Consider the following 21,228-nt stretch of genomic DNA (forward strand, 5'->3'; position numbering starts at 1 on the left):
AAGCAAAATAAGTATATTGCAACTTTCCTCCAATACCCTCCTAATAATGGTGAAAATTTTCTGTTTTCCAAGGGGAAATAAGAAAATAATCATCACTGTTTTGTTTTAGTCAGAAAAACTAACATTGGGTAATTCAAAGAAATCCAGTACTTTTGCCTTTATTTATTTGTTTATTTGTTTATTTATTTATTTATTTATTTATTTAGTGGGAGGGTTGTTATTCAATATGAAAGAAAGTTTGAGACCTTTTGAAGTTTGATGATGTGGGAGAATGGTATAACAATATGTTCAAAACACAGACTCAACAACACTGAAAACACGAGATGTAAGTTGTAATCATTGAACTTTATAATGAGTCTTTCAAGGTGGCAGGCAGAGGGTTGAGGGGAAAATCCATGAGGAAGACATGAGGAAGTTGACAGTGGTAGAAGGACTGGTGCTGAAATATATGCTTAAGACTCAACTATCAATAACTGTAAATCATAGTTCTTTAATTAAATCAAATTATTTTTTATAGATCAGAAGATATGTGTTTATTAATCTAAATAATGATATTATATTCTAAATGTCTTTTAGGTGAAACCTTTACTTGGGGCAGAGGAGCATATAAAACTTTCAATGGCGACATCTTTTCCATTGAGTCTTCATGTGCCTATACATTTTGCCGTCATTGTGTTGAGTCAGGAGGAGATTTCAATATTGAGATAAAACGAAATAATGAAAGTGAGATTGAAAAAATAATAGTTAGAGTGGACAACAATGACATAACTATTTGGCGTGACATAATCTTAGTTAATGGAGAAAGGTAAATATCCTAATGTTTTGTAAATGTTTTAAAATTATTTGAAGTGAATTGAGGAAAATGGAAAAAGATGTTTGAATGGGAGGTAGTATTCCTAGAGTATTCATTTATTATTTAATTCTCACATTAATATACTAAATTTTAAACAGAAACTTAACATATAATATAAAATTAGTAATATATAATAGCAACAGTGCTATTATGTAATGTAAAATTGTTTTATTCACATAACAAGATGTGGAAAGAAAGAGTAATTTTGTTTAACTATTCCTATTTTGAACATGTTTTTTTTATTAATTTTTTATTTTAAATTATGAGAACAAAGATGCAAAGAAAGAGGACAAGGTAAAGTTACAGTGGAAGGACAATCACCCATGAACAGAATTCTCAGTAGTCCCATTGCTGATATCTTAACTTTGAACTTTCAGCCAAAGAACATTAAGAAAAATAAAACAGAACCCATGTACAATTACTTTGTCCCTCAAGCCCCCAGATTGTAGTACATAATATTTCTTAGCAACACACAAAGCAATCTAAAGACATAAAACTTATGTAACTCCTTAAAATTGAAGGCAAAGTACTTTTTTACATTTCCATGCACATGCATATTAGTTTAAGTTAACCTCAAAAGTTTAAGTGGGTTGTTTTTCTTAAGGATTAGAGTCCAAGGAGCACAGTAAAAACAGTGTTAGAGTGGCAATTATTGTTTGCATAGGCCAACCAAAATATGAGGGACATGGAAAGGAAAAGCCTTGGCCTAAATACAAGGAGACCCTACCCCTGAAGCTTCCTGGCATAAGACCAACTCTAGGCTCAGGCAAACTAGTTTGTCCAATCCAGGTCATTGTCTGTAGTGCCAACAAACTTTTATTTTTCACACAGTCTCTGTTGTTGGTATCATGTTTCTGTATTAAAGATCCTGGAATCTGCATATCCTATATTGCAACCAGGATGGTGCAGAGCATCCTTTCATTTCACCTCACAATTAAAGGCCAATGCAGAGAACCCTGTCCTGTAAGCAGATTGTTGTTGTTGTCAAGTCTTCTTAGTGCTAAGGGAAGTCTCTTTTGAGCAGGTCGATGTTGAACATGTGTTTTTAACAAAACACAGCAACATGTACATTTCTATTTGATGACTGTCACCAAATAGAAATGAGTTTTTCAATTAAATGCGGCTCTTAAGGCTTTATTTTCAGAAGCAAAATTCATTTTTAGGAGTTATGGTTTATTTTAATATTTTTCAGGGTTAGAAAATTAGGTATGGGGGCTGAAGACATAGCACAGAGTTAGGGCATTTGCCTTGTATGCAGAAGGACGGTGGTTAGAATCCTGGCATTCCAGGAGCAATTTCTGAGCATAGAGCCAGGAGTAACCCCTGAGCACTGCCGGGTGTGACCCCTCCCCACCAAAAAAAAATTAAATTAAAAAAATTAGGTATGATATATTCCTTATGAACAGTTAATGTTATTTTATTAATTTTTCTCATAAAGAACCAGTGTTTTTTATTGTTCACATCTCTGAAGTGTCAATTCATTGTTCCTTAAGTCTTTTCATCTTTGAGAAACATTCATTGTATTTATTTAGAAATAGTAATACATTTTTAAATATTTTATAGTGTCACATTTATATTAACCATTAAAGAAGACTACTAGAAAAAGCAAATCAAATCACATACTGTTATTACTTTGGATGTACATTCTTATACTTTCAATTTTATACTTTTTTATACATTTTTATACTTTACAACTTTATACTTTACAATTTTATACTTTCAGTGTACAGACACCATATGACAATAAATTGATTCATATTAAAAAATACGGAGAACGCAATGTTTTGAACAGTCGTCGAGGAATCCTGACATTAATGTGGGACAATAAGAACGAACTGTCAGTAAGTCCATGTGGGATCTCTCAAAAATGTGCTTTTTTGCTTTTAAAAGAAGGTGTGCCACTTGTATAATTATCAATGCTTTGTCTCTATTCAAAGCATTTTATTTTTTTAAATGCCTTGAAGTACATACTCTTTCATACCTTTTTAAAAATGTAAAGCATTTTATTATTTTTAATTTTTTAAATTTTTTAATGTCTTTATTTAAGCACCATGATTACAAGCATGTTTGTACTTGGGCTTTAGATATTGAAAAAAAACACACCCCTTTACCAGTGCAATGTTTCCACCTTAAATTCAGGGATTCACAATTCTGCAATATTGTTGATTATACTTTTCTTTCATATATCATTCCCATGCCACATCTGTTCTTCAGATTTCCCCTCTTCTCTCCACCAATGTCTCAAGACCTCTCTTATTGCCACCTTTCTGGCCCACCATGTAAGCTCAGTTCTACAGACAAAACCTTCAGTTCTGATCATTTTGACCATTTGTTTTTCCCTTACTCTGTCTCTTGTTTATTCCTCATGTTTATTCTCATTGTGGAGATGTTGACACCTACACACACCAGAAATTCTAGAAAATTGTAAACTTTTGTTAATAATTATTCTAAAACTGTATACCTGTCTTTATTATGGGATATAAATAAAAACTAATACTATGAATAACTCTTGAATAATAATTTTAGCATTTACATGAAATAGATACATTTTGCAAAATTCAGTAAGAGTAAAAAGAATTAAGAAAATTTAAGGGTATAATCTTAATAAGTCTATAAAAATATGCTTAATTTTAAGAAAGCAAATATTGACCCTCTGTTAGAAAATATTATAGATACTGCTTAAGTATTTATATTAGTAATAATAATACATATGGAAATAAAAACAAAAAACACCTGAGCAGACATAGAACAGTCAACATAAATGAAATGTGTATTCATTATTGAAAAATGTAAAATCTCTTAGCAAGGTAGGAGTAAACAGATCTTTCTTAATCTAGTAAAGTGCAGCCATAAGTTACTTGAGTAAGTGCCATACTCAATACCAAGGGTTGATATTCATCTTGTCTCTGAAAGAAGTTTCTTTACTGCTTCTTGCAACACTGGTTTTTAGGACTATGAATTTCCTCTATTATTGCCTATCAATGAAGTTTCTGCCTGTTCATAATAGATTTTACAGACAATGAAACTCAGGAAATTTAGGTAAATGGAAATTAAATACTTTTCCCAAGGACACAGTAACTGATGGAGTAAGGATCTATTCCTGTGAAAAATCTGTGGTCAATCCAGAAGTAACTTGTTGAGGTAGAATTTAATATAAGGAGGCCTTGTACTTTGGTTTGGATTTTGCCTTGAGGGCTGGAGACAATTCAAAGGACTGGAGCAAATGTTTTGTATTCAGAAGATCAAGGATTAATTCCCAGAACTTCAGGGTCACTTATGCCTGTGGCTGGGAATGACCCTGGAACAGTGAGACAGGAATAGCTCCTAAGCAATATTTGGATGTAGCTCAAAAATATTTTTAAATTGCTTTCAGGGTCTAGTACAGCAAGGTGCTTGCCTTGTGACAGCCAACCCAAATTTGATCCCCAACACCTCACATAGTCCTCACCAGTAGTGATCCCTAAATGCAGAGCCAGGAGTAAACCCTGAGCACAGTTGGTTGTGGCAAAAATAAAAAACAAAGCAAAAGCAAAAAGAAAATAAAAAATATTTTGTGATTTTTTTTTATGTTTTATAAACATGTTAATGTATTTTTTTTTAAAGCTCACTCTTCACAAACAATATCCAACTTGTGGTCTCTGTGGCAGTTTCAACAACACTCAAGGTAAGTTTAATATATTGTACAAGTACTGCTTCTAAAGATAAAATGTCAAAGTAATTGCTCATATTTTGGTAAATATAAAATCAATGATTTATAGTTGTCTTAAATAGGAGATGTTGATAAAATATATTTTTATATTGTCAAATATATATTTTTAGGTAGAAAATTATGTTTCTATAGAGAGAGATAATACCTTGAACTCAACATTGCTTTCTTATTTAGAAAATATCAATGAGCTCATCTCCAAAAGTCAAATTCCTGGTGATTGTCCCAAAGCTGTCAGTAAAGTCTATGAAGTGTGTGAAGATGGGGTGCAGGTAGGAAATTTACACTTCATTTAGTGGCATTTTCAGAAATATTTTCCTGTTTCAACCTATATGATCTGATTTCTTTTCTAAGCACTCAAATCTTGCTCTTAGAATTCTGAGAATGATTCTCTTCAAGCTTCAGTCTAGCTATCGTTGCTACAATAACAATCATTTTTTAAAAAACAATGCAATATTTATTGTGTGTCTATTGTCATTTGCACTGACTGAAAACTTCAGGTTGCCTCTTGTATTGTTTCTTGATGGACATGGTTGTGACTGCTTGGCATTTAGAAGTCCGTATCTATGCCCATTCTTTCTCTTACTTCTTGCTTCTAATAGTTAGTCTGAACTGTCATTCTTTTTTATGTAATTGTGAAAATGACATATAACACATTCTGACTACAAAGCTTGAAAAATGAACATTTCCCACTGGAATCATCTTCTATACTGCATTCTATATGTTGCATTTATTTCAAGTATTCACACATTGCTATTTCAATTTAGAACAAAACTATCCAACTCAAGCTTTGTATAGAAAGAAAACTTTTATTTGGGCTGGACTGATAGCACAGTGGGTTGGGTGTTTGCCTTGTATACACAGCTGACCTGGTTTTGATTCCCTGGCATCCTTTATCGTCCCCCAAACTGCCATGAATAATTTCTGAATGCAGAACCTGGGGTAACCCCTGACCACCAGTGGCCCAGAAACAAACAAAACAAAGAAACAAACAAAATTATTGAAAGAAAGAAAAGAAAACGTTGTTTGACAGTGGGAGTTGCATTTATAACCCATCTTGTCTTCTAACAGAGCAAATTGAACCATAACCAATTTCTACTGGTTTTTCTTGAGCAAGGGTAAAAGACTCCTCCCTAAGGAAGTCAACTCTGACCCCCAAACTGAGCATCCTTCCAAAGAGAGGGTCAACATCCCTTTTGTCCATTTGCTTTATTTTTTATTAATTAAAAGCTTCTTTTTTCTGCATTTTTTAAATTTTAATCAAAGTAGATTACAAATCTTTCACAGTAATAGTTTAAGTACATAGTGATATTGAATCAGGGGCGTTCCCACCACCAATGTTATCCTCCCTCCCCCCCTGTTCCTAGCATGCACCCCATACCCCCCTATTTGACCCCCAGGCTGCTATTATAAGTGATCCTCTCTGTGTCTAGTATGTTGTAAATTGGGTTTCGATTCTGTTGCGGTTGGCTTTAGATTTGGTGTTTAAGTTTGATCATCTTTTTATTTCTACTTAATGTTCATATGACTGTTCGGTCTTGGTACTCTCCATTATTTCCCCCTCCATTTGTGAGGCTGAACAAGATGGTTCAAGTTGTATGTTTCTGTTTGAAGGAAAGAGAAAAAAAATAATTTACTAGTCCCATCACTGGCAGCAACCAAGTATCTCTTTTCTCACCCTTCCCCTTTTTGTGCTCTAAAATTCAAGCTCTTTATATGGAAATGTTGTATTTCATAAACAGTGAGACTGTGAGACTGTGGCATGTTAAAAGCTGAATGCCCAAGGTAAAGTAATCTGTGATTTTACCAGTCACAGTTCCTCAGAACTTTCTGCCTCTCCCAGTCGAACAAACTCCTCGTCCAATTGACAGGATCCCACATGAGATAAACCTTCATCTTATTCAATGTGTGTCATTTTTGCCATCTGCTGATGGGATCCCCCCACTTTCTGTCGTAGCAATGCAATAAGATTATTGGCACCTACTTTGAGAAGTGTGGAAAGGTGGCTCCTTTAGTCGGAGACTTCAAGATGGTCTGTATCGATGAGCACTGCACGGCCCGTGGCCAGGAGGTTTCCTGCTACACCTATTCCGAGTTATCAAGGCTCTGTGCTGCCGAGGGCCCGGGTGCCTATGAGGCCTGGCGTGAGGACCCCGAAGTGACCTGCGGTAAGTGTGATCATTCCAGACGGTAGAAGGGGAGCGAGGACCCGAGGTCCAGTCCAATGTTCTTTCTCTCATGTGCCTTGCCTGGCAAGAGGAGCCTTGTTTATTCTCAGAAATAACTTTACCACTAATCTAAGGACTCACCATTAAGACCTTATTACGAACCTTAGTTTTCCAAATAATAAGCAATTTCCTCCAAGGGAAAGGAGCAATTCTATAAAATCTTTGTAAAGAACCAGACAGCCTATCAGGTGTCTGTTGATGTTGCGATGAGCATCCACTGGACGCAGGATTCAGCACAACCTTCAGTATTGAGTACTGTTTGTCTCGCACCATCACACCATAGAGCTGAATGGCACAAGGTCTGCTCTCAAGTTCTGAGGCATGCAGCGTCTAGAACACCGAGTCAAGACCAGCCCACACTTCTAAGTACTAGAGTCCAAGTCACTAAGCTCACTCCCAGCAGGATGCCTTTTTTCCCCACATCTTTGCTCACATCAACCTTGTAAGCTCCTGATTTCAGAGGGTGTGGGATTGAAAAAGGCCACCTAGAAGGATGACTGAGTGTTTGAGTACTTTGCTGGGAGTGGTGATACCCAGAGAGGGGTTCAAAGATCACTCATTAGTGGAGTGGGTCCCCCTTCTTTTATACAGAGACCTAGAAATGCTGTCTGTCAGAGATTCCAGAATGTCTGGATTGGCTTCCAGAAGCCATAGATTTGGTCTCACATTCTGATCGCTCAAACCCTGGTGCAGTGAAGATTCTGTTTATGTAGACCGCCAGGCTATTATTCGTCAGGGTCAACATATGTTCAACAAAGAGCAAATGGTTTCCTTTCAAAATGTCTGATACAAGAAGTGCTTTACACAAATGTAAGCACATTTGCTATTTATGCTTTGTTCAATCCATATCAGTTAAAATTCTATGAACAGCCATTTCAAAGTAAAGGAAGTGACATTTCATACAATATACATTTTCTCCAAATGAATTACTGTAGAAAAAATAGTGGAAGCAAAATTCGAATAACTTAGTTGGGCTGAATATCTTTTAGACAAACATATCTTGAAAGTTAGACTCAGGGGTCGGAGCAGTGGCACGGAGCAGTAAGGTGTCTGCCTTGCCGGAACTAGCCTAGGACAGACTGCAGTTCGATTTCCCCGCCTCCCATATGGTCCCCCAGCCCAGGAGTAATTTCTGAATGCGTAGCCAGGAGTAACCCCTGAACATCACCTGGTGAGGCAAAAAGAGAGAGAGTGAGAGAGAGAGAGAGAGAGAGAGAGAGAGAGAGAGAGAGAAATTTAGACTCAAAGAATCTTACCTGATAGATATTCATTAAAATACTATATATTTACCATACTCATCTCCCTCTAATTTTCATGCATACGTGTATATATGTTTTCTATACTTCTGTAGAAAAACCTAAATGCCCAGAAAATCATATCTACAAAGAATGTGGACCCTCCAATCCTGCAACTTGTTCGAATGTGGCCCCCTTCCAAGACAGCGACTGTGTGAGTGGCTGCACCTGCCCTGAAGGTAATGCAACTTGTATGAATCTTCACATGCAAACAAGCCAAAGCCAAGAAACTCGGGAATAAGTAATGAGTGTTCATCTCTAACATGATATTCATCACTTCATAATATATCCTTTTATCCATCTATACCTCAGGGTGGAGGGACATATAACTTTACATGAATTTCTATCTTTGTGGTATCCAATTATCCACATTCACACAAACTATATATTTCTCCTCAATAGTTCTTGTCTGGGGCTCAAAAACTCTATTTGTACACTTGCCAGTTCTCATAGTAGGAGTAATTGTGTAATTAAGAGATAAACATTTAATTGCCTGTTTCTTCTTGAAAGAAGTATCCCCAAGTGACTTTATATTAATTGCTTAATAACTTATTGATGTTTACAAAGTTTTATGATTATTCTTATGTACTGGATCTAGGTTACCTGTTGGATGATATTGGAAAGAAAGGAAGATGTGTTTTAAAATCTGAATGTCCCTGTGAATCTAATGGAAAAATATATCAGCCAGGAGAAGTCCGAGAAGGTCCTTGTAGTTCTCAGTGGTATGTGTAACTTTTGTCTGCATTTGATTAATATTGAAATAATACTAATAGTTTGTATAGTTAGAATAATTTTTAGACCCACTCATAGTTCCCATTGTAAGTGAAATTTAATAGCATTTTTTAGTTTGACATTTAATTTATTGAGGGGGTTTAATGTGGTTTTTTTGTTTGTTTGTTTGTTTTTGTTTTGTTTTTGGGCAATACTTGGTGGTGTTCAGGGTGTGGCTCTGCACTCAGAAATTGTCCTAGGAGGGCTCGGGAACCACATGGATACTGGGAATCGAACCTGGATCTCTCCCAGGTCGGCTGAGTGCAAGGCAAACGCTCTACCACTGTGCTATCAATCAGGGCCCCTAAGCTCTCCGCATAGCATTAAAAATGATTTTTAATAGATTGAATTTGTATGTTTGATTAATATTTGAATAGTAAACCTTTTAGTGGTTGAAATTTTAAACTAGGATAATATAAATTCTTCTTACAATAATAAATAAATAATGATCTCATTTTGCTGAGAGTATTTAGTAAAATGTTTAATAAATGCCTAATGGCATTTATACTCATACTTTGATCACAGAATTGAGGATATAAAATTTGGGTTCTTGACAAGGGTTCAATGGACGTTGGTGATAGGTATGATGTTACAACATGTAAACACTTACACTCTTATAAGCCAGGGTTGCCACAATTAAAACATCAAAATTTTAAAATGTAGAATCAGCTTTTTTGGGATTCCTATTATAGATGGTTGCATTGGTGAAGATAAGTAGTATACTTAATCTGAAATAAATTTTAATGGACAAAAGTATAGAATTTTTTCTCTTTTAACTGAATAGTTTGATTTTTCCTTTTGAGATATATCAGTAACATGCTTATCAGAGATACTTCCTCATTATTCAGGAGATATTTTATGATTATTTATTATTATTATTTTATTATATTATGATTTTATTTTGTATTAAATCACCATGAGGTAAAGTTAAACATTACTGATATTTGAGTTTCAATAATAGTGTGCCAACCTTCCCATTTCTTCTGTATAGTCTTTCTCTGAAACTAAACTTCTGAATGACTATAAAGGATTTTTCTAGAAATGTACCGTGTTCATGTGGTACAATAACTGGGCCAAGTGAAAACTTCCTGGTATTTAAAACATAGCGCAGTAATTTCTCTAAATTTTAAAGTGCTCTATTACTGAATGACACTATTACAGAAAATAAGGGTCAAATAAGGCTCATTTTTATAATTTGGCCTTTTTAGTTGATAAGATTTTAATAGCAAAAGGAAGGAAATTGGTGGAATTAATTTTAATTTTAATGTTATTTAAAAAACAGTATGCTCAAATGGTTATTTTCATAATTTCAGTACAAAATTAGTATCAAATGTTACTGAGAGATTTATGGTTAAGTTCTTTGGTGGCACACCAGAATGTGCTTAGGGATTGTTCTTGGTTTTGTGCTCAAAGATCCTGTCTGGTAGTGTTCAGGGGACCATATGGGAAACCAGAGACTAAACCTGGATCAGCCATATGCAAGGCAAATGTAGTACAGCAGTACTACTTTGGCTTCCTAATCTTCAATGCAGGGTCTTCAAATTATATAATTTTACATGTATAGCAAATCTAAATCTAGACTTGCCACATTGAAAAAAAAAATGTCCATAACTCCACACTATTAAATAGTGGAGGTCTGTAGTGCAGAGTTCAGCAGTGGTTAGTACTAATAGAGACATGTGTTCCATTTAAATATATTCTTGCAATTTAGTTTATAAGTTTTAAATGTGTTTAATGCTAGTGGAAATAATTTAATTGGTGACATTGGAGTGTTTTTTTTAACTACTTTTTTTTTATTTCTTAGAATAAAATCACAGAAACAGTCAGGTGAGGTTTAAAAGCTACACAGAATTAGGAGTAACAAACATTTCCAAGGCTGCCCCAGAGTCAGACATTTTTTTTAAATATTTTTTTAAATTTTTTTTAAATTTTAATTATGACAACAAAGATGCAATGAAAGAGGACAGGGTAAAGTTACAGTGGAAGCCCAATCACCCATAAACAGAATTCTCGGTAGTCCCATCGATGATATCCCAGCCTTGAACTTTCAGCCAAAGAAAATTAAGAAAAACAAAACTGAACCCATGTACAATACAATTACTTTGTCCCTCACATCCCCAGTTGTAGTACATACTATTTCTTAGCAGCACACAATATAATCTAAAGACATTAGACTTATGTAACTCCTTAAACATTGAGGGCAAAATACATTTCTCTAGTTCTATGCACATGCTTACTAGTTTAAGTTAACCTCAAAAGTTTTAGTGGGTTGTTTTTCTTAAGGATTGGAGTCAAGGGAACCTAGTAAAAAACGGTATTAAAGTGGTATTTGTTTGCATAGGCCCACCAAAACATAAGGGACATGGAAAGACAAATTATGGTCTAAATACAAGGAAACCCTACCCCTGAAGTTTCCTGGCACAGGACTGACTCTAGGCTCCAGGCAAACTAGTTTGTCCAATCCAAGTCATCGTCTGTAGTGGCAATACACCTCCATTCCTCACATAGTCTCTGTTGTTGGTATCATGCTTCTGTATTAAAGATCCTGGAGTCTGCATATCCCATATTGCAGTCAGGATGGTGCAGAGCATCCTCTCGTTTCACCTCACAATTAAGGGGCACTAGAGAGAACCATGTCCTGTAGAGCAGGTCATTGTTGTTGTCAAGTCTTCTCGGCGTAAACGGAAGTCTCTTTTAGGAGGTTGATGTCAGACCCTTGGTAGAGTCTTTCTTGGTAGAGGACTGCTTCCAGCTGTTGCTATAAAAGACCTTGGATGTTTCGTAGATAGCTTGCCTAGTTCCGGCGTGAATGAAGGATGACCATTCTTCTGAGGCCTGTGCCAGGTCATTATATCAATGTTCAGGGTGTAGGGTACATTGTACTGAGATTTATTAGATAAGAACTTATCTGTATGTATGGTGTTTTCCCATTTTAATGTGTCTATGCAAACAAGGATCAATGCCATGAAGCGTTATCAGCTCATCTGGAGGCAATAGGAACAAGACCAGCAATTTCCATGACATAGTTCAATCATAGGCATCAAACTGAGGGACAGTTCCAACAACAATCCTTCCTGAACAGCTTACAAAGAAAAGACAATATGAAAAGTGGATAGAAACATCATGGTAGAAGAATATATAGAGAGTTACATCAGTTAAAGAAAATACCTATAAAATATTCAAAAGATATATGTGTTCAATTTGTGTCCTTCTAAATAGTTCTGGGATTTGTTAGATCTACTGTATGTCTTAGGTCAGAGATTAGAACTATGTCTTACTGAAGTTAAGAAGGGTAAATCTGGGGTACTGATGGTTGGGAGGAGCATATGTTCGCTCAGGGGCGTTAGCCCCTGCGAGGTTTGCAACATGTAGACTGGTATGAATTTGCCAGTGACAGCCTGAGTATAACTGAGTAGCTATCTGCCACCCCCCAGATCAAACTCCACCCCCTAAGCCAATCTCTGGAGCTGGCCTGGGAGTGGGGAAAACCCAGGGTGCCCCGTCATCTCCTTCCAGGAACCCACCTGGAGATCCTGAGGAATGGGGGAGAGGGGGGTCGGGTGACCCAGGTCCAGGCCCCCCTACCCTAGGCCGGGCTAACAGGCCGCTGGCACATGTGGAGGCCTGCCAGCTGCCCACCCGTGCCGGCTAAAAATCCTGCTCCAGAAAGGGAGAGAGACCCTCCCAAGCCCGAAGGACCGGGATTTAAGCCCCACCCTAGGCCAGTGTCCGGGCCCTGCCTGGGAGTGGGGAAAACCCAGGGTGCCCCGTCATCTCCTTCCAGGAACCCACCTGGAGATCCGGAGGAATGGGGGACAGAGGGGTCGGGTGACCCAGGTCCAGGCCCCCCTACCCTAGGCCGGGCTAACAGGCCGCTGGCACATGTGGAGGCCTGCCAGCTGCCCACCTGTGCCGGCTGAAAATCCTGCTCCAGGAAGGGAGAGAGACCCTCCACATTGGAGTGTTTTTAAGGACACTGTCAATGAGACAGATTATTAGAGTTGAAGAGATGTGTGGGGAATGAAAATAGTCTATAAAGCTTTCATAAACTTTCATTAATTTGTGACCTTTTAAGTGTTGAATATTTATTTTTACCAGATAATAAGTATGATTGCTAACCTTAAATGTAACATTGCATTTTAATAGCACATGCCAAGATGCCAAGTGGTCTTGCACTGAAGCCAAGTGTGCTGGAAGATGTAAGGTAGAAGGAAGCTCAATCACCACATTTGACGGTGTTAAATATAATCATCCTGGAGACTGTCACTTCTTGGCCATTCATGTACGTAATTGATTTGAGTCACTTGAGAAAACTGATAAAAATGCCAATCCTTATTTCAATCAATTTAGAACATAGTCTGTATCTTAAAGTTCCCATTAAAAAATAAATAATGCGGGCAGCTAGAGAGAGTACAACAGGCAATGTTTGAGTCCTGGTACCCAATATGATCTCCTGAGCACATTAGGAATGATATCTGGGTACAGAGCCAGGAGTAAACCAGGAGTAAACCAAGACACTATTATGGACTGAACAAGGTTTCTGTTTCCAGAGAAGTTTGATTGTAGGATTTGTACATATTTAGCATGTAAGCATATGTAGTTAATGAAGCACAGACTAACCTATAAATAGTAATAATGAAATATATTTTTAATAGGATAAAGATTGGTCTGTTAGTGTGGAACTTCGTCCATGTCCATCAGGAACATGCTTAAACAGTGTCACAGTTGCCTTGAATTCGGTAAGTCATTATCTTCATATGGTTTATGAAAAGAAAAATCAGTTATTTTTATTTAAGTTCTTTGGAGGGTGAAGAAGAGAAACTTTGATGTGTAAATTAAAGTAAAAATGGAAAATAAAATGTTGATAGTCTCTAGATTACTGATAGTTTTATGGATCCTTAAATAAGTAAAGATTACAGGGGCCTAAGCGGTGGCTCAGTGGTAGGCATTTGCCTTGCATTAGCTAACTTAGGTCATACCGCTGTTGGATCCCCGGGCGTCCCATATGGTCCCCCAAGCCAGGAGCGATTTCTGAGCGCATAGCCAGGAGTAACTTCTGAGAGTCACTGGGTGTGGCCCAAAAAACCAAAAACCAAAAACCAAAAAACGATTAGTTTACAAAAATAGCTAATGTGCTGAGTACAGATCAATCTTAAATTCTGTGGAAACATTGAAGAGGCAGTTAATTTTTTTCCTTCAGAGGAAGCCTACTGAAGCCTTACTAACAACAAGTTAGACCAGGGGTCTCAAACTCGCTTACTGAATATTCGCAATAAAAATTGCATTAGTAAGAAAAAAATCGCATTAAACATTCGCATACCTCGAGCAGTTCCGTTTGGGGTATGCCAATGTTTAATGCGATTTTTTGCGACTTTTTTCTTACTAATGCGATTTTTATTGCGAATATTCAGTAAGTAAAATCCCTTATGCGGCCCTGCCTCACCCTGACTTTGCCTCCTGCAGCCCCCAGGTAAATTGAGTTTGAGACCCCTGAGTTAGACCTTTGTGAACTAAGTCAGCTTCTTGGGCTCAGGTTTTTCCTCTACAAATGGAGAATAAAAAGGCTTTTACAGTCTTCCTCATAAGATAGAATTGGAAAACAATGAAGCAAAGTATTAAAAATACTTTAAAATTATATTTTTTATAAAGGAGTTGATTAAAATCCAATCTGTTTTATGGCATAAAATTTAAATTTCATATCGTACTTTAATTAACGTTAATAGATCTAATTGTTACTGTATTTTTTTTGATTTTTAAAATGTCTATTAAAATATTGTGATTTACCATGTTACTTATAGTTAAGTTTTAGACATAAAACACCAATCCCACTACTAGTGACAATTTTCCTCTACCAATGCTTCCAAGTCCCTTCCCCTACCCCTCTACCCCCAAGATTGTCATCTTAGTAGGCACTGTTTAATGTTTGGTTATTAAAGTTTGGGTCTCATAATTTTAGTGTCATTGATTCTGTAGTTTAGATCCTTCGCTTTATCCTTCCTTAACATTCCTGCCCCATTTTGTTTATCATCTATCTCTCCTATCCCTCCCCTTCACTTTGTCTTTTTTCCTTCTCACTAAAATGATCTGTTTTAAATATTAGTCTGTTTCAGTAAGCAAATATACTTTCAACAAAGATGGCACAGTCATAAATGACAAGATCAGAAATCAACATTATTACTATTCGGGTAAGTAATAGCATTAAAAAGAAATGTAATGTGTTTATATAGAACTTCAAAAGATAATAAACGTTTCTGAATGTAAACACATATTAAAGTATAATATATTTAAAGCTTTAATAGCTATCATTTTTTCTATTATTTTTAGATGAAATACGGATCTCCAAAATATCTTCCTCATACTTTCAAGTAGAAACACACTCCCATGTAATAATGCAAATACAAACTGAACCTGTAATGCAATTGTATATTTCCATGCCACCCCACGAATTCCCAGACACTGTCGGTAAGTCCCGTGAGCATGTATTTCTTTTCAGGGCTGTCATATGACCCTAATTTATTGTCCTTTTTTTTCAATTGCTTCTCATAGAATATTTTGAATTTCCCTTCTATATTGCAGTAAAATAATTCTGACTACTTATTTATAATAATCAGAGCTTTATTTGTTCTAAATTCCATTAAAGAACTTTCAAGAATCTAAACATTCTGAGATTTTTTTAGAGAGATTTAATAGTAAATTATATATATCACCTTCTTAATATATCTTATTAGTACTTTGGTCTGCAGAAGAATGAAGGGTAAATATTTAGGAAATCACACTTCAAACTTACATAAACTCCATGGTAGTTTCTTTTGATGAGTCACATTGCTCTACATTCTGATAGTTTTCTTTTTATAGAAGTCAGGTGTGATGTACTGTCATTGATATCAAACATAACATTATGAAAAATATTAGTCACTAACTTAAAACCATCTAAGATTTTACCAACGTATCTGTACTTAAAATGGGGACTCATGCACATAGAAAGAAGTAGCTTATGTGTGTATTCTATATGTGTAGATAGGAAAGGTGTCCAGGAGTTGATAATACAGCAGGCAGGATGCTTCCCTTGCATGTGGTTAAACCTGATTTGATCCTCAGCACCCCATATGGTCCTCTGAGCACTGCCAGGTGTGACCTCTGAGCACAGAAACAGGAGTAAGCCCTGAGTACTGTTAGGTGAATCTGTGAAGACATTTATCTATAACTTGCCCTTTGTAAGTATGTCTGCTGCCTTGGCAAAGAAAGTTATGTTTCAGGGACACAGGAAAATCACAGCATCCATAGTGAAAGGTATCTTAGTTCTCTTGGGTTTGAATTAAAAGGGGTGTTAATTTGCACTATTGCACCGTTTTACATTATATAGAGAGCAACTAATACTTTTCGAATGGCTTCTACAGTTTTTGACAGGAAGAAAGAAATGAAGGCAAAATGACGAATGAACCCAGACCGATTTTGAGGGAGTAGGATGATTTTGAATTCTTCTGTGCTTTCACACAGGGCTCTGTGGCTCCTACAACAACAAAGTGGAGGATGACTTCATGTCCAGTCAGAGCATACTGGAGAAGACATCTCAGGCCTTTGCTAGCTCATGGGAAATGATGCCCTGTCCTAAAGGAAGTCCCAGTTCATGCATCAGTATTGAAAATGGTAAAGTTGAGACCAGTGAAAAATAATATGAAATAAGGCATTTGCCATGAATGTGGCTACAGCAGCAGTGACGTTGCTTTGAATCCCACACACAACGTGTGTGAGAACCACACATTACTGGTTACTCTTGAGCAAAGATCCAGGAAGAGTTCCTGAGCACCCCTGGGTGTAGCAAAAAACAATAACAACAACAACAGTACACAAAAGAAAACAAACCAAAAAAGAAGTAAAGTTAGCTAAATTAAACTGCCAGGAATCTTGTAGGAAACATTGCTTTATTTTGGGAAAATAATCAACCCTATTTTCTTTGTCTACCTGCTTTCTTCCATTGATACACCTTAGAGAAGACATTACACACCAGTTTATGTTATTTTCTTAAATTTAGCTGTGGAAGCAACCATGGAATGAACTCATACTAGCCAACATAACTACTGAGACACTTGATGATATGGCTTTAGGTCTCCTGACCACTGCTATCTTGCATGTTTTATATCAACCCAAATATGTATTTTTAAGAAAACTATTATTTTCATGATTCAACTTATAAGTTGGCTCACCAAAAAATTCTCTAAATACTGATTTAATTTATTTTCAAAAATGAGAACCATTTGTTATCATAAATTTTGGTGATGAAGCCCATATAGAACATTCTCAGCAATGGGAAAAGGTGAAGTTGTAATCCAAGTATTTGAGTCCAAGACTTGCTGTGACTGTTTTTTTTTTTAGGAGTAGAAACTGCATCAGAAATTAAGATATATTGTAAAGATATGTTGTTTCTAAATTAATATTTATTTTAGAATAAGGAAAACAAAATAAATATTTGTTAACTTACTCTTTTTATATAGAGACTGCATTTAAGAAAAAACAACTGATTCAATACTAAAGATTCAAATGAATGAATATTTTTATTTTAAGTTTAAAAATGTTTCTGATTTTTTATATAGCAATAAAATAGGACTTTAATGCAAGAACTTTAAAATACAATTGGTTTATTAAAAATAAAACACTTAGGGACTGGAGAGATAGCATAGCGGCAAGGCGTTTGCCTTGCACATGGCCAATTGAGAATGGATGGTGGTTTGAATCCCAGCATCACATATGCCAGGAGTGATTTTTGAGTCCAGATCCAGGAGTAACCCCTGAGTACTGCCAGATGTGACCCCAAAACAAAAAAAATTAAAAAATCAAGCACTTAGAATTTGTGATTTTAGTTTCAATTAAAATTATTCTGTTGGAGCAAGACATGTTACTGAGTGGTAGCACATGTATGAATAATAATAGTTGACCTCAAGCACTACATCCTTTTCTCATTAGCAGTTCCTGTGATTCCTATGAAATTATAACAATATTGTTACTAATGTTAGAAGTATTGGTTTCTTCCAGAAAAGTTTGCTGAAAAACATTGTGGAATTCTTCTTGATTCAAGTGGGCCTTTTGCTTCTTGCCATCCAGTTGTAAACCCCAAACCATATCATGAGGTATGTGAGAGTCTGTCGTAGATGTATTTTTTTGCGGCATACTGTCATATTATTAAAATAGCACATCATAGATATAATATTATATCATAAATATCATATCATAGTTATTTTTAAATAACATTCTTTGCCATTAAATCACAATATATACTTACATTGAGTACTAGGTCCTGCTTATGTTATATATATCAACATAAAAAGAAGAGATAGGGCCCGGAGAGATAGCATGGCGGCGTTTGCCTTGCAAGCAGCCGATCCAGGACCAAAGGTGGTTGATTCGAATCCCGGTGTCCCATATGGTCCCCCGTGCCTGCCAGGAGCTATTTCTGAGCAGACAGCCAGGAGTAACCCCTGAGCACCATTGGGTGTGACCCCCCCCCAAAAAAAAGAAGAGGTATAGAAAATATCTCCAAATGATAAAAATTTTTATGTTTTATTTTGTATTTTCTAAGTTCTTCGGTGGGAATGCCCCTGATTCAATGGTGCTATGTACCTAAAAAAAAATACTGTGAAAGATTTGTAATTCACTTTGGTCAAAATAAAAATTAAAAAAAAAAGAATTGATTTGTTGTTTAAACATTTTGTGAAAAATTTTATAAAATTCCTTGACAGTTTTTAAGGGAAAAGGAATGGCTATAAGCAGTTATTATGCTAGTTTACCTGCTCCTCTCAATTATTTAATAATACAATGAAAATTTGGTTCTTATTTTAAAGGAATGTAAAAAATACACTTGTGCTTGTGAAAGCAGCCAGGACTGCCTGTGTACAGTTTTAGGCAACTATGTGAAGGCATGTGCTGAAAAGAAGACATACATAGAAGGATGGAGAGAAGGACGATGTGGTAAGCAGGATATAAGCTTCCTTCTCAGTTTCATGTGTGTGTGTGTGTGTGTGTGTGTGTGTGTGTGTGTGTGTTTGTATGAACGTTCCTTCTGGAAAGAACTAAATTTGTGTATTTTTGTCTTTTAAAAACATCTTTAAACAGTTCTTGCCTGTTTACTTCTTAGATCTTTGATTGCGTTAGCATATTCATGTTTAAACAAAAATAGGAAATATATGTAGTTATGTAAATGTTTCTGTTCAAGGATTACTTGCTGAAATTTATATAATATTATTACTACAAGTTTACTCCATGGTTTGTTATGTATAAGTAATTTTGCAAAATATCAGTATATACTGGGCTCAACTATTATACTACAAACCTTGTTTTTTAGAAAATATTTGTTGAATTGTTTATGTAAGACTATAGAACATTTTTATTTACAAAAGAAAACGATAGGAACATAGCTCTTGAAGATCACACTTAATAGTTCACAGCCAATCATTATTGCCATATTATATCCAAATTCTCTCTCAAATTCCTTCATATCTATCAATTTATATTTTTGTCAAAAAATTCACATTATTCCCTATAAGGTGATTGCATTGAAATCCTGCACTATTTATTATTGGATTCCTCTAATCTACTTTTACAGCTAACTAACTATAGTTCTTAAGAGAAGACCAAATAAAACTAAATTTTATGTGAGACTCAGTCTACAGATCAGTAGTTTTTTATTTCTCTGAGGCAAAAATCTAAGCTGCTCAAAGCACTCTTCTAGATCTACCCACTGATTCCATCTCAGGGCTCCTAGCATCCATTCTGCTTGCTCTGGAAGCAATATCCTCTTTTCTAACTTGAACTGTTCCCCTAACAGTGGTCTTCAAACTATGGCCCGCAGGCCACATATTGTATTTGTATCTGTTTTGTTTCGTCATTGCAAAATAAGATATATGCAGTGTGCATAAGAATTCGTTCTTAAGTTTTGTTTTTACTGTAGTCAGACCCTCCAATGGTCTGAGGGACAGTGAACTGGCCCCCTGTTTAAAAAGTTTGAGGATCCCTGCAAGAGAACATCTTTCTCTGGATATTTTCTGATTCATAGTCACCCATCTTTCCTGAAAGCATGCTCACGGTCATCCACACGTAGACCATTTTGTCTTTTCTCTTTATGGAATATACCACAATGGTTCTTCTCCCGGGGACATAAATGACAGTGGAACTGTGTTTTGCCTATGTGATGGGTTGTATCCCTAGAAAAAGTGTCTAAACATAAAGCAGGGACTCAATATTGACACAAAAAGTCAACTAGTCATTTGTACTCTAATGTTAATAGTATTAATCAGGAATAATTCATGGTAGTTTTTATATAGACATCAAGATGAAGTAAACGGATAACTTTCATTTATGTATTTTCTGTTTCTCATCCCTGTACAAGCAGAACATTCTTGTCCAACTGGCCTAGTTTTCAAATATAATGTGAAAGCCTGCAATAGTTCTTGCCGATCGCTGTCAGAAAGAGATAGAAGCTGTGATTTAGATGATGTCCCAGTTGATGGGTGTACCTGCCCAAATGGAATGTACTACAATAATGAAGGAAATTGTGTTCCAAAATCTCAGTGTGATTGCTACTTAAATGATGAAGTCATGCAACCAGGAAAACTCATCCACATTGATGACAATAAATGGTACGGAGATTAAACATATACTTCTCAGATCAATGAAATCAAGGGGACTGTCCTTGTCAGGGAAATATATGGTCCTTAGAGAATATGAAATATTTTTTAATTCCACCATATTTTAACTTTATATTTCTTTTGGAGGTCAATGATTGCCTCATTTAACCTGGAGTTTCATAACCTTATAATGGCTCTATTTGACTTAGTTTACTTTTGTTTGAGTTTAAATGCCAGCAGAGAATTATTTGAGCCACTCCTACTGTGTTACATGAAGATACCTTTCCAATTGTTTCTTATCTCTGATAAATCACAAGTCCCACTAATCATGTGTTGTATGCCACAGTCTAAGAATTTTCTGGATTCAGAGTCTACACTTGGTACCAACTGTGGTAGAAGCCTTATTGTATTAATGGTAGCAGTAATAGCCACTTATTATCTGAAAAAGGGAGAGGACTTCACAGAGGAGACCAGCACTTGAGATTCCCTAAAAGATTTGAACTAGAAGTATGAAGAGTAATTTCTTTTAAACAAAATGTACTTGTGTAAATATGCTTGAGAAAGTGTTGCGTATATAGATGTTTGTTTCATAGGATTGGTTGGAAAAGTAGATAGAGGACAGAAATGTGTTCAGGAATTTTGTCTTGGTCTCCGGAAAGTAAAAAGTCTAAAATTGTGACTTAAAAAGCTAAGGGAATGTGAATTCTTCAGTTTTCAGCAAAGAAATTTTAGGTCTATTTCTAATTTTGTAGGCATT

The 21,228-nt window shown here is 35.9% G+C and overlaps 1 protein-coding gene across 1 annotated transcript in view; it reads left to right on the forward strand.

The window, feature by feature from the left end:
- Window positions 1–2,652: 2,652 nt before the first annotated feature.
- The window catches only part of MUC6 (mucin 6, oligomeric mucus/gel-forming), a 33,289-nt gene continuing 14,713 nt past the window's right edge, over window positions 2,653–21,228 (forward strand). The window contains exons 1-14 of the mRNA XM_049782874.1: window positions 2,653–2,694; window positions 4,457–4,517; window positions 4,737–4,831; window positions 6,517–6,727; window positions 8,139–8,261; window positions 8,681–8,804; window positions 13,000–13,135; window positions 13,509–13,592; window positions 14,954–15,038; window positions 15,178–15,315; window positions 16,351–16,500; window positions 17,884–17,978; window positions 18,690–18,816; window positions 20,237–20,483. Of these exons, the coding sequence (XP_049638831.1) occupies window positions 2,668–2,694; window positions 4,457–4,517; window positions 4,737–4,831; window positions 6,517–6,727; window positions 8,139–8,261; window positions 8,681–8,804; window positions 13,000–13,135; window positions 13,509–13,592; window positions 14,954–15,038; window positions 15,178–15,315; window positions 16,351–16,500; window positions 17,884–17,978; window positions 18,690–18,816; window positions 20,237–20,483 (1,703 nt within the window). The 5' untranslated portion in view covers window positions 2,653–2,667. The remainder of the gene's footprint in view (window positions 2,695–4,456; window positions 4,518–4,736; window positions 4,832–6,516; window positions 6,728–8,138; window positions 8,262–8,680; window positions 8,805–12,999; window positions 13,136–13,508; window positions 13,593–14,953; window positions 15,039–15,177; window positions 15,316–16,350; window positions 16,501–17,883; window positions 17,979–18,689; window positions 18,817–20,236; window positions 20,484–21,228) is intronic.

The sequence above is a fragment of the Suncus etruscus genome, chromosome 11 (assembly GCF_024139225.1).
Source record: "Suncus etruscus isolate mSunEtr1 chromosome 11, mSunEtr1.pri.cur, whole genome shotgun sequence".
Classification (NCBI taxonomy): Eukaryota; Metazoa; Chordata; class Mammalia; order Eulipotyphla; family Soricidae; genus Suncus; species Suncus etruscus.